Source organism: Denticeps clupeoides, chromosome 18 (genome assembly GCF_900700375.1).
Source record: "Denticeps clupeoides chromosome 18, fDenClu1.1, whole genome shotgun sequence".
Lineage (NCBI taxonomy): Eukaryota > Metazoa > Chordata > Actinopteri > Clupeiformes > Denticipitidae > Denticeps > Denticeps clupeoides.
Window position 1 is genome coordinate 5958724 of NC_041724.1, and position 14675 is coordinate 5973398.

Sequence of the window (14675 nt, forward strand, 5' to 3'; positions counted from 1 at the left end):
TTATGGATTTATTTTTTTGTCCATTTATCCTTTATATATCTGCAATGTTTATGCTGAAAAACACAAAAACTGGATTCTATGGATTCTGTCTTTGAATATATGTCTTTGCATCTATGGGTTTCTTTCCCTGCATTGAGCAATAAAGTGACTCAACGTTCTTAGGAGAATATATTTATGAGCATTATGGTGTGTTAAAAAATGATAAGAATTATGATAATGAAATTAGAATTGACCAGGTAGAACATCACATAGTTACGGCACACTAATGGGCAATTGAATAGTTTTGACCAAAATCCAGAGTCTACCGGCACAACGTGGATAAACAGAAGGCTCATATCCCCCCATCTATCATCACACAGTCCACAGATATTAAAATCCATCCAGATTGCCCATATTTCAGACATTTTTAGAACAGGGAACATACAAAGTTGAACGGTGTTACATTGCACACAGCGAATATTACGTTCAAGAATAAGTAAATAAAAGGTCCAAAAAGGACATTTTGGGCTTAAAAACAATCACAGGGATATATTCAAACATCCATGCCGCCACCTCAGTAGTTGCACTGATTGATGGATTTTCTTGTCTTGGCAGCGCTTGCTGCCCTGCTGATCGTTTCCACAGTTTTGTTGAGGCCTTCGGCTTGGCGAACGTCTCTGAACCCGAAGGGAACTATATTTAGCCCGGCACAGGGATTTTACTCCATTGTTGAGTCCTGACTTTAATTCTGTAAATAAGTTCTTTTTGTGAAAAAAAACAAAAAAAAAACAATCTGTTTCCAGAGATGGCGTCCACGGCTTGTTAGAGAACTGACAACTTTATTAACACTGACGGAAAGATATTTTTCGTCCCGTACCCCTCTAATAAATCATTTTGTATGGTCCTGATAATGGAAGGAGCCACAAGAAATTAAAGTATCATGAGGAGAAAACCGCGACCTGGCAACAGCTATGACGGGGCTGGTGGAGCCTTTGATTGAAATAACATGTTTTCCTTGAGTTCCCGATTTGGCAGGAGTTAAATTATAGCATCCCTTTGGTTTGACAAAATGCCCCCACAGAAAGGAGGAGGGGGTCAATCTTTATGAAGATTCCCCTTCTGGACTAAAAGGGACCTTGGCACTTGGTGAAGTTTTCACAGATGATTCTGACCACATGGATAAATCGGTGACAAAAATTTTCCCCCTGGATATTGTGGGTATGCAGTTTTTCTTTTTCATGATAGGATCTTGCACAGCATCTTCTGCTTCATAAAACCCAGCGACCATACTCAAAAATGTCTTCCCCAAAATAGTATGATGCAGAAGAATATTAGTAATAAAATGGTCCAAAATAATGGTAATTAATACAAAAAAACTGACTTTGATGGGCAATGTTATTTTCCATGACACATAGCATAAGACTTCGGCAGTCTTTCTTAAAAAAAATTACTTTTTCCTTTTAATAGGAATAAGGTGAAAAGTTTCTTGTGAAACCTGAAATTTACTATTTAAGGGGTATTATGACTTAGTAGTAAAAAAGTTTTTATTTGTTTTCTTCGGGGCTTTAGTTAACCCTGGCCATGCTCTTCACATAATCCGCCAAAGAAAATCTACACTGGAGGAACGTGTTAATCCATTAACCCTTCTTCTTCTCCTCCACCGCCCCAAAAAATGTAGCCTCCCCGCCATTCTATGCCTTGTTCTTCCCTTCCACACTCCCTTTTCTCCCATGCTTTTTCTTCTTACTGCCCCCTCAGACTCGGGCCTGGAAGTATTCAGGCGAGTGCGAGCCCACTGCCAGGCCCGCCGCCGCTGTGACTGACATGTGAATTACAGTTTGCGGCGATGATAATAAGCTCGCAGATCACCGCCAGACACTAAGCCCCTCTGCCATCACCCACTCTGATTTGGCGAGGGCATGAAAGCCACGCACGGCGTCTATTTGAAGAGGCAAATAAAAATGACAAGCTAACTGTTAAGGCACTGCCGACTTTTTTTCACTTTCAGCCTATGCCAGTTCCATTTTTTTTAAGTTTCTTTCTTCCTTTTTTTTTTTACCAAAAAAGCAATATCTTTTCTTTTTGTGCCTATGTGAAAACCACATCCAGATATACGAAACCCTCACATTTATCATAAAAATCCAAAACGATGGCATGGCTTTGATGAGCAATGTTTTTGCTCATTACAACAATCCTGGTTTCTGCAGTAGAAAAATGCAGAAATCGCTCTCGCCCATTTCAAGAAGGCAAACCCCCTCCGGGAGCCCGAACCCCATCGGCCTCGTTTCTGAGGAGCGCTGCCCTCTCGGCAGAGAGAAGTCACATCCCTTTACTGCAGAAGCTGCGCAGATTGCTTGAAACACGCAGAACCCGTAGCCCTGCGGTTGCCGGCGTGTTTGGCCCAGAAGTGGGCGAGTGGAGTTTTAAAAGTACCGAGTGCTAACACGGCCGCCGGCTCCAAGAAAGGTTCCTGCACGACATCTCGCTTGTTCTGTTACGGCTTTCTACGCCCCCCCGTTTCTCATCCGACGGAAAATGAAATGTCACCGGAGAGGGAGCTTCTTCATAGACGGAGTCTGAGATTCATTAACAATTCCAGCTTGTTTTTGTTTCTCCGACCACAGTCGTTAGCCATGCGGTCGCGGCCTGCCGTCCTCATACACACGCTCTATCTTTCTAACACATGCGCACACACACACACACACACGCGCGCGCATGCACGTGGAGTGCGAAAGCTAAACAAAATCGGGAAAGGAGGTTTTAGACAACCCGAATTGCGTCCGCGCAGAGCTGATGCGATTAAGGCAGGAAGTGGGAGGTCGCGTGACCTTCTGGGATGGAGCAGTGCGAGACAGGGAGGCCTGTTGCTTGTGGTGAGATGCTGTGGCCTTCACATTCCAGCCATGGTCCGGGGTTAGTGGCCCACCAGTGGCACTGCCAATAAGCTGCATGTCATGACGTTTTCCTCGTGGCATATTCTAACAGGAAAATTAAAATAAAAATCTGAATTGGAAACTCAGTTTATTTATTATGTATACATATGTGACATATGTGGTACAAACAACCACTTGAGTGTCATTGTTTGTGACATCCTAGTGGTTAAGGAAGCGGCCCCGTAATTAGAAGGTTGCTGCTTCGAATCCTGATCCGCCAAGGTGCCACTGAGGTGCCACGGAGCAAAACACCGTCCCCACACACTGCTCCCCGGGCGCCTGTCATGGCTGCCCACTGCTCACTTAAAAGCAGAGGACACATTTCGTTGTGTCACCATGTGCTGTGCTACAGTGTTTCACAATGACATTCACTTCACTTCAACATGAACTTTAATTATGTTTTTAGTTTTTTTATAAACCAGGTTCAAAAGTGGAGGAGTGTGTAGGCATGATTGACAGCTCTCACACACTTCACACCCTCATTCTGGACAATTCCATTCTGTATACACCCACAAGATGTATACACCCAACCCCTTCCTGCCTCTGACATCTCTGGACCACGCCCATAACCAGGACCAACATGCAGATTATCAGCATTTTAATTCAAGTATTTTAAGGGGTGGACTAGTGGGTGTGGTACTTCATGTAGTGTTTGGAAAGCATTCACCCAAAAATTATCCATGAGTCCCCACTTCACAAATTACAGGATCGGCTGGTAACATCTTGGCAACAGATCCCAGAGGACACCAACAGAGGTCCACGTCTCACTGCACAATTGTAGGCAGGTAGGTTTTAAAGTTGTGGCTGATCTGTTTAAAAATATGAAATTAAAATGACAATAATTCACCTCATCATTCCAATCTCTTAAGAAATCAAGATGAATAAGAATTTGGAAAAACAACCTGTTAACCGTTTGAGAGTAAAAATAAATGGTGCATGGCTGCAGACAGACATTGGACGGCATTCAGTAACCAATGGAATGGCCTCTGCATTCAATTGTCCATGAACTCGTGTATCACTTCTCCTAATGTCCTCATAAAGGACATTTTATTTTGCCTAAGGTGCCATGATATTCAGTCACACTGTGGTCTCGGTGGAATCACAGAGGGAGACCCGTGATGAAACGCAGATGCAACAGCCGTGCCCCGGCCCCGAATCCTACCATGAATGGGATGCCGAGTTCAGGCCGTATGAATTTGTCACCCTGTAATTGCACGTCTTTTTTCCGAAGTTGCCTTCTCTCGGCGCTCCGTCCCTCCTCCATCCTGCGGACCCAGACGGTTCAGCGGTTAGCTGAGAGTGTCCCTCCGTCTCTCAAGCACGCTGACACACACTAGAAGGAGGCTTCAAAGACATGAGGGGGACATTGAAAGACGTTCCGGCCCTCCGGGCCCGTGGCTATTAGAATCAGATGGAGTCCTGCGGGGACGCCGCCAGCTCCGGTGTCAACATCAGACGAGGAGCGTGTTCCGCTGTGTCACCACTCCGGACGCCACCCAGCTCAGGCTGTACCTGAAGGTTTCAAGAATAAAATGATGTTGCTGAGCCATGCTGCTCGGGAACATAACCAATAACCAATCATTATCTTATCAGTTCAACTGATAACATTTTGTGCGTTATTTGGTTTGCTAAAATGATCAAATCGTGACCAGCAATATATGCATTTGTTTTATTGTGTGTTTTAACGCATGATTCAATGATTATTGAGTGGGTTATCGCTGCTTTCAGCAAACACATTTGACATTTGGGGTGCTGTCTTCGAACTGCTGCTGAGCGCGGCGCTATGCGCTCGATGTGGAGCTTGTTGGCGGCTTTGAATTCGAAGGTTTCCTCAGGATTGATATTAATTGACAGATAAACCAAGAAAGAAACATGATCTCTGCGCATGGGCTTAACGGGGCTTAAATCACCCAAATCGAGGAGGTAGCATTGGTGTTGGCCTCTCTCTACTTCTCTCGTCAATTTAAGTAAATCCCGAGGACACCAGACACTAGCAGACATGCCAAACGGTGTTTTCACGTGCGGTCTTACTTTCAGCGAGTGTTGCGGCGTAAACACGGCTACTCGTCCGCCACACGCCATTTCCAGCGCTGGTTCGGCGCTTCGGCAGAGGTCGGCCGTCTTTGTTCACACGCGAGGTGCCCGTGGAAAAAAAGGGGGCCCTCTTTCTGCTCAACGTCAGGCCGAAGCCCTAAAACAAACCATCGGGGGGGGGGGGGGAGTCACCGCCAATTAGCTCAGCCGGGGAGGCCAACGTCCTCGGCGCGGGAAGGCTGCTGTGTACAATTAGCCTCCCGGTCGGCCGTGCACGCGCTGCCAGTGTTTACAGACGGGGAAACCTCATGCAGAAGCTCCGCTTTCCAGCCAGACCGTCAACCGCCAATCACGGCCGTCACGGAGGCACAAGGGCAACGGAGGGAAGGGAAAATGAATGCAGCCTTTTGCAATGGTGGGGTTTGTGTTCCAAACCGTTTAGTGACTACTGAACAGCTAGTCGGGTGCACTGCAGTGATGTATATTCACCGAATATTTTTTAAAAAATGGCTATATGACGTGAACGAAGCGCGATTTTTATCAATGCCATGACTGGTTCTAAACGACAGCATTTTCGGCAGATGAATGGTCGTGAATGCTAAGCTGACGTTTTCGGAAACGCTCTCCTTATTTTCGTTCCGTGGAGCTGAAGGTGAATCCTCACCTCTGGCTGGGTCGCTTTTCAGGACATTTTTTGCTTTGAGCCCCCTTGGCTTTTGGAACACGCGTGTCCTCCAGATCTTAATGCTTCTGTAGACGGCAGCTATTTTTCCTCCAAAAAAAATCTTTTGAATTTCTCAAAATTGCTGCTGCAAAACACCCGGCAGCATTCAGTTGATGGTGTGTTCGTTTTTAGGGCTGGTAGTCTAGTGGGCGACATGCCTGTGATCTCGAAGACAACAAAGTCCCAGGTTCACGTGTCCCTGAGCAAGACACTTGACCCCGAGTTGCTCCAGGATGACGGTCCCTGTAACTACCGATTGTAAGACGCTCCGGATATGGATGTAAATGTGAACAAATAATGGCATTTTAACCCTTGACCCTTGAATAGCCTCCTCTGAGCCATGGCCAGCGTTCCTCCAGCATGTGACGCTGTTTTGTGACAGGTTGACGGCCTCCTGTCCAGCACAGGGCACCCATGCTGGTGCCTGGTAGGTTGGATGCCTCAGAACGCCAATCAACCAGTCACGCTACGTTTCACATCCCTGTTTACTTTGCCCTCTGCCAGTGATTGTAGGGGCCGAAACGCCGGCTTCGGCGCATGTAACCCAAGCGCTGCGAAAAGCCCTGTCCTAATTTCTGCTGGGCCTGAAAACTGATCACTTCAGACAGGCCTCTACTTGTGGAATCCTGAGGGCTGAGTAATATATGGAAAAAAGACCATTCGTTCCAAGTCTTTATTGTGAGATCGATCCTTGCTGAAATCATGGCGATGAGCTGTTGCACCTCCAATTAAAAAAAAATTCAAATTACAGACTGAATGTTAGGTGAGCGCACGGGACATGGCTCAACTTTACTTGACATGTTTCTTGGTAGAGATAAGCCTCGATAATGCGGAAAGTTGCCTGGCCAGCTTGTTCATCACACGTAAATTGAACCAAGGCTCCTTTCCTTCAGTGTAAAGCAGTTTATTAAAGTTTGTTAAACATCTCAATTACATCTCCATGTAAAAAAGTGTAGTGTAATGGATCACGACGTGAGGTGTGTCTCATTGTCTTTGTAAATCATTACATTTCTAACCCTTTAATAGCGTCATCAAATGTGTGGCGATGGATTTTTTTATTTATTTATGAGAATACAGTTTTAATGGCTGCCTAATTGTGGACATTTTTATATTGTATATGTGTGCATGTCAGGAGTCTGGCCAGGTCTCGTTTTAAAAAGAGAATTTGATCTCACCGGGGCTTCTTGGTGAAGATAAAACCAGAAAAAAAAAAAAAGAAAAAAATCTGTCAGTACGATTCGGCGTAACTTTTGACTGCGTCGGGGCGTGAAGAGTATACGGATGAGGGACCTTTTATTTCATTTAAACAACTTCCCAGTCGTTTGCAGGGAATCGAATGAAGAAACGCAACCTGGATGAAATCGAACACGAGTGGAAAATGTCCACGGGCCGATGACAGAAGCGCGCCTGCCCTCAATTGGTCGCAGGTCTGTTTGCACGAGTGTCAGTCCGGCGTCCAAAAGCTCCGTCAGACACCAAGCGGAGCGTCGCGGGTAAACACCGCGGTAATTTGTTATTTTATCTACCCCTTCCAGCCAATTATTTTTCCGTGATTAAAAACATCGCAATGAGGCCCCGCGGAACTTTTGTTTGCGTAAAACGGATCCGTTTCGTGCCGAACAGTAATTCAATAATCCGGATCTGTCGTTACCAAAAAAGCGAAGAAAAAATACACAGACATGCATGTGAATATCCAGAGTGGCCGCGTTATGGAACGCAGACCGGGACCCGGCGGAGCTGGCACCGGTGCCCCCCCCCCCCCCCCCCCCACACACACACACACACCGGAAACGTTCTCTTGGAGCGACGAGATCGGACGTGCGCGCTCCAGATGGCACCGCTTAAGCCGGATTTCAACGTTTGTCCCGGGATATTTCTCCCTTTTCCCCTTAACAAATTCCATTAAGCCCCGATTGGAAATAACATTAAAAGAAAAAAAAAAAAAAAAAGGTTTGATCTTTGCGCACCCCTGACAAATGGGAGCTACGAACAAAACGGTAAAGTAATACAAAAAAATAAAAACTTGGCGCATGGCGCTTCTGAAGATGGGCGGGATTTTTGCAAAAGTTATTATAATTTTTTTAATGAGAGATGGGATGTGACACATCCAAATACCAAGCGTACTTAACAAAAAAACAACAACAAAAAAAAAAAACACATTCAATAGATTCAATAGATTCAAGCCAGCTTTAAATAGAGCAGATTATTTATTCTTAAACGCGGTGAGCCACGGATGGTATAAAAAAAAGTTTAATAACATATTAATAGTTCAGATGTTTCGACGAAGAATATGAAAATTACGCATATTGACACTGCTGCATAATATTACATGACAACTGTAGAAAAAGAATCGAAGTGATTCTTTTTCCTTCTCAGGCGCCTCGCTGTTTGACAGCTGGGCTGGACCCACAGTGGGAGGGAGGGGAGCGTGGACCGGTGCTGAGTTTCGGGGTGTGTGTTGGGGGCGTGGATCCGTGGACTCGCGGCCACATCCACCGCCAGCTCCAGCAGACGCTCGGTCGGAGGCTCGGTCCCGCCGCTGCGTGGGAGAATGCAGGGTCTGAGTTCGCGGGCGCACGCCTTCTCCGTCGAGGCGCTGGTGGGGAAGGGCTGCAAGAGGCTCAAGGTGGAGCGGGGACACGGAGCCTGCGCGGCGGAGAAGGAGCGGAGAAAACCGGCGGACACGATCGTCGGCCGCGAAGAGGAGCACGGTCGGTGCCGCGTTCACGCACGAAATCTCCAAATTACGCACGCGTCAAAAAACGTTCAATAGCTGCCAAAAATGACAAATAGAGTTTTGTATCAGAGCTGAGCAAAGTTTTATCAAATGGGTGATCTAGAAAAAATCAAATCATATGTCAACATTTTGAATGGGCCTAATATTTTAACGCATTGCTTTTTAATGGCATATTTATGCGCTTTATTGGTAACAACTGTCGCTATAAAGAAGGCTTTCCCACCTGGTGTCGTAAAGAAAGTAAAGAAAAGGAAGTAAAGAGGAAGGATTCGTCGCGGTCGCAAAGGACCACGGACAGGCGGCGCGAGTCTGACCCCGACCCCGACCCCGGCTCGGACGTTCGCGTGGAGCTTCAGGGTTCCGACCTGTGGAAACGGTTCCACGAGATCGGCACCGAAATGATCATCACAAAGGCGGGAAGGTGAGAATTTCGCCGTTTTTTTAAATATCACGGATCAGAAAGATCCGTGTTTTCGTCACGAAAAATAAATCTATAGAAATGTATACTTCCAATGGCATAGCATAGCAGAGTATCTTCTTTTTCTTCATTATTAGTAGTATTAGTGTTGTATTTATTATTTATACAGTAAAATGTACATACACGATTGTAATAATTATTAGTATTTTTGCTTTCAGTGTAACCTAAAACATTTCATGTGTAAAATATGTTTTATTGATTATTGATAATGTCCGTGCGCGCAGCAGGCCCCACTGGCCCCGCTATTTTAATTTCGTTGGCCTCAGTATCACAAAAATAAAAATCTAAAAATAAAAGTGTCGATTGGGTTCGTCTGCAGGAGAATGTTTCCGTCGGTCCGGGTGAAAGTAAAGAACCTGGACCCGTTCAAACAGTATTACATGGCCGTGGACATCATGCCCGTGGACTCCAAGAGGTACAGGTGAGGAGACGGAAATCTGGATTTGTTTCTGGATTTACAATGCAGTGCCATTAGGGTCTTTTTTTAGTTACATTTTCAGGTCATTCGACTTTATTCGAGTCCGTTTGATTAAATCAAACACATGCAAAATGAAGTTTTGCGCATTTTTACGTGCAATGCGAATTTGAAGTAAATGCCCCTCTGCACCGAGACACACACACACACACACACACACACACACACACATATATATATATATATATATATATATATATATATATATATATATATATATATATATATATATATATATATATATATATATATATATATATATATATATATATTTTTTTTTTTTTTATTTTTTTTTTTGCTAAACCTGGTGATTTTGAGCAGGTACGTGTACCACAGCTCCCAGTGGATGGTGGCCGGAAACACCGACCACTCCTGCATCGCGCCGCGGCTCTACGTGCACCCGGACTCCCCCTGCTCGGGAGAGACCCTCATGCGCCAGGTGGTCAGCTTCGACCGCGTCAAGCTCACCAACAACGAGATGGACGACAAGGGCCACGTGGGTAACCCGCACGCACTCACGCGCGCACGCGACGCCGCGGACCGGCCGCGTGTGACGCGCGTCTTGCTCTCGCCACCCCAGGTCATCCTGCAGTCCATGCACAAGTACAAGCCGAGGGTCCACGTCATCGAGCACGACCCGCGGGTGGATCTGTCCAGGATGCCCTCCCTCCCGGCCCAGGGGGTCCATTCATTCAGCTTCCCCGAGACGCAGTTCACCACGGTGACCGCCTATCAGAACCAGCAGGTATGACGCGCACAACTGTCCTAGAACTCTAATAACGTCAAACTTAGAACTCGATGTTGCCAGAGTGGTCGGTTTTAAATTTGAATACGTATTGGGCACCCAGTTCCTATTCAAGTTGGACAGTTTTGTTTGTGCTGTGGCTCATTTATTGACAAACGTGCTGAATTGATTACATACCTGGCAACACTGCCTGTACCTCCAGGCACATGTGCTGTGTTGATGGGGCACAGCCATCACAGTGGTCACCTCCCACTTTAAAGTTATTTTAGTATTCTGGGTGACTAAAACGATGACAGGGCCGGGTGGGTAGTTAGTTTATCCCCTTGCAGAGACAGACAACTAGCAAGCAGTCATTTCTTGTGTGTATCTGCTCATTTCTGTGCACTGTGACAGCAGTAAACATGCCCCAAGCGCTGAATCTATTATCACTTTGAAAAGAAGACTCTTCATTTGATATCTGAATATCTGAATTAAAAATGCAAGAATTGCATAAGTAAGTGACTTAGCCTGGAAGGATTCCGTCAATATCAAATGTTTGGAACCTGCGTGATATTTACGAGTTCATAAACAGCCTATATTCCAGCAGGCGGCTCAGGCCACGCACATAAATCATCACTCGGCTCTCAGAGTAGCCGACCTGAACGTGTAAAGAATATTTCTGTGTGGGAAGGGAAATGGTCCCAGGGCTGAAAGACCACCGTACCGCCCCCCTGGCCCCTCAGGCTCTCTGTCTAACACAATTTCACACACACACACACACACACACACACACACACACACACACACACACACACACACACACACATAGAAAAAACCCAGAGCTTGTTTCATTTGAGTAAAATATTTTTATGATTATTCCGGGAGATTGTTTTACTGTTTGACCGGCCGCTACTGGCCAGGCCAGTAGAGTATGAGCAGTTAAAAAGGCCTCGGTTTGTAATGGGGGTTCTGTTTGACGTGGCACTTTGCCCAGGGCGGCTCTCAACGCACTCCAGTAAAACCAGAGATTCGCTGTTAATATCTGATGGTCACAAAAGCCTGCTCTTCTGCACATCACCGTCTCGACTCCTTCCTCCCATGTTCCAGATCACCAAGCTGAAGATCGACCGAAATCCATTTGCCAAGGGTTTTCGGGACCCAGGCCGGAACAGGTATGTCACCGCACCTTGACCGCAAAATATTTTCTAATTTATTTCTTCATCAAACTGTGTTCATATGTATATGTCAGGTTTGTAATTTCAAACTGGTGTTGAAACGCCTGGCTAATTCCTCCTCTTTCTCTTGGATTCAGAGGGGTGCTGGATGGAATTCTTGAGTCGTATCCATGGAGAAACCAGCTCACCCTGGACCTGAAGCCCTTTTCGCTCGAGCTGCAAGGTTAAAATATGAATATTTCACAACCATTTGAGTTTTTATTGACGCACGTGGAGCAAAAAAATGGAAACCGTTATGCTTGATTTTTAGGAGGGAACCCTGGCCCGTTGGCAGGGTGCGCTCCTCTCCCGCCCCTGAAGAACCTCCTGTCTCATTCGTGCACCCCCACCTCCAGCATTGTGCCCCTGTCCTGTCCCGACACCACCCTTTACCACATCCCAATCCCGCTGTGTTACAAGATGTCACCCACCGCTGGCCTGCTGGCCGGGAGGGTTTACGGCGGCCCCGACGCGGACCGGCTGAGGGGTTGTCCAGGGCTTCGCCCCCTGGTGGACCTCCCCTGCCTCTCCGCCCTGCATGGGAAGAAAGCCGGGAGCTGCAGGGGCCAGTGCCTCCAAGAGCCGGTGGCTCACTCAGCCTGCCTCCTCAGCCTGCCGGGCCTGCAGGCCACAAGGGGGACGGGACTGTCGCGGCGTGAGGTGATTCCCGTCCTACCGTCGCCCTGCGCCCTGTACAGCTGTGCCCTACCTCTGACGCCCCAGTTCGCCCCGGCCGCCCGCCACTCAAAACTGGCAGCCAGTGGCTCCGCAGCGGGGACGGAGAGTCTCCTCCGGCAAACGCCCCCCTGGCAGACATCCATCAACCACTGCCTCTGACCGCGCTGCTCTCGGAACGTGTTGGTGAGCCTTCGCTCAGCCTGAGGAAGTCAGCGGAGAATAATGTTACTTGGGTGTCGAGTGCTGCACGTTTCTTCTCTCGGACGGAGGGAAGTATGATGTCAAGTTGACAGACCATGTCAAGCAAGGACTGCATGATTGTTTGAAGTCCGCTGCACACTATTACATTGCAACAATGGTGCAGTGCTGGCTGGAAATATACTGTGTATATTTAAAACACTTAACAACACAAAAGGACATTAGGAAGTGTCTAACACGCTGAAGACTTGTCATATTCATATGCATTTTCTTATATATATATAAAACATTTTTATGGTTTTTCTATTAATCATGGGACTTGTGTATTTCATAAATTTGCCCACATCACTAAAGAATTATTTGTATGTGTTGCTTTAGGAATGACATCAAATATTTGTCATGATAATCAAATAAAACTGGATATATTTTCTGAGTGTGCGTGTGTGTACGTATGTGTATGTAATATGGAAGTCCATATTCCATACATATTCATGTGCAAGGTTTAGATTGGAGTGGGAAAAAAAAATAATACACAAATTTCATAGACACTGGATAAATGCATTTATATACATGTATATTTTCACACAGTGCTCCCGATGTCTTGGTATTACATGAAAAGGTATTTATTGGTGGTCGTAGCCTAGCGGGTAACACACTGGTCTAAGCGCCAGAAAAAGTCACAGGTTCAAACCCCACTTTCCACCATTTTGTCTTAACCCCGAGTGTCTCCTAGGGGACTGAAACTACTTAACTCTGGATATGGCCGTCTGAAAAATGCTTTGAATAAAATCCGAATCAGACAAACTTTATTTATCCCGGAGGAAATTGTTGATTTGAATAGAATCTATGGAATAGAATATATAAATATAAATCTGAAAATTAAATAGAGCTTCAGCCCCTATTCTATTAAAAAAAGAAGCAGCCATAGACAGATCGAAAGGGTGGTAGTAGCCTAGTGGGTAAGACACTCGCCTGTGAACCAGAAGACCCGGGTTCAAATCCCACTTACTGCCATTGTGTCCCTGAGCAAGACACTTAACCTTAAGTTGCTCCAGGGGGACTGTCCCTGTAAATACTGATTGTAAGTCGCTCTGGATAAGGGCGTCTGATAAATGCTGTAAATGAAATGTATAACCTCAGTTAAAATCAGTTTTCCTTTTATACAATTCCCCCAGTTGGAAAAACAGAAACAGATCTCATTATAGGCCACAATACCTGAAGGATTGCAATGTTCTACTCAGAAAGTCTCCTTAGATCCTTTTGATTCACAAGAATAAAAGCTTTTTAGAATAAAGACTCAAAATGGGTACAATGGTAAAGAAACAGAAAGTTCTGGAACTACAGAGATTGATTGCCACATGATCTCTTATAACCTATGATGCAATGACACTGGATACAACTCATGCAGGAAGGGATGATTTAAACAAAACACGTTTAAGTAGCACAAATGACCCTTAAAAAGCTAAATGAAATTTGTATGGGGTAAAACCGAAATCAGGCATTTTTTACATGTGAAATCGAAGCTTTTGTTTTCGTTTTGTGAAATCTCTGACTTTCTGAGCAGGATTAGGATTCCTTCCATCCACGGATGCCCATGCGAATGTTCTGATGTGATAATTTAGGCCTGAGCTCGGCGAGAATACGGAGCAATTTCCCCCACAAAACCCCAATGTCCGCATTCGCTGGAAATGGCCCGAATCCCGGCGGGCGGCGAAAAACAGCCATTTTCTTGTCAAGAACGTCACACAGGCGCGTCCCAGAAATAACAGGAAGAGATTTAATTAATAGCCGAAGGTTTTACGAGTCTATCGGAGGTCAGGTGCGAAACGAACCAGTACGGCAAACACGCCAATTTGCGTCAGCTTGATGGCGCAGCGTCTGAAAAAGCGTCTTCCGCATCCGCCGTTGCCGTGATTAGCGTGACCCTGATAACCACATGTAGGCAATAGGCACCTGCTAATCCGTTTAACCCCCTGCCCACCACGACACGCCGCTCTCGGCCCGGCTCAACAAGGCCCACTTGTCAGTCGTAATAACCAGACGCGATAAACATCCTTTAAATAACGAACTGATTAGCGGCGTCTGCTTCTCATTAAGGCTGCAGTTTCAGGCCGCGGCCTGCTTGTCTGCTGCTGCCCTACACCTCCACGCGTGCGCTGTCAGGAAAATAAGACAGAAAGCTTTAGAAAACACACACAAGTGGTTAGAAACTGAAATAAGTTCATGCTGACATCTAGAGATGCTCTACAGGAACTGGGTGTTGATTTCTCCCAACTCTGTAAACTAATGACTGATCTCCTACAAGTAGGGTGGTAGTAGCCTAGTGGGTAACACACTCGCCTATGAACCAGAAGACCCGGGTTTGAATCCCACTTACTACCATTGTGTCCCTGAGCAAGACACTTAACCCTAAATTGCTCCAGGGAGACTGTCCCTGTAATACTGATTGTAAGTCGCTCTGGATAAGGGTGTCTGATAAATGCTGTAAATGTAAATGTAAA

The 14675-nt window shown here is 46.0% G+C and overlaps 1 protein-coding gene across 1 annotated transcript; it reads left to right on the forward strand.

Moving 5' to 3' along the window:
• The first annotated feature begins 8143 nt into the window (after positions 1–8143).
• Positions 8144–12487, forward strand: tbx22 (T-box transcription factor 22). Its single transcript, XM_028960566.1, has 8 exons — positions 8144–8381; positions 8645–8828; positions 9205–9306; positions 9682–9856; positions 9941–10105; positions 11192–11256; positions 11397–11482; positions 11570–12487. Exons 1-8 carry the CDS (start codon positions 8222–8224, stop codon positions 12133–12135), a joined length of 1503 nt encoding a protein of 500 aa, XP_028816399.1. The 5' UTR covers positions 8144–8221; the 3' UTR covers positions 12136–12487.
• Positions 12488–14675: the final 2188 nt, after the last annotated feature.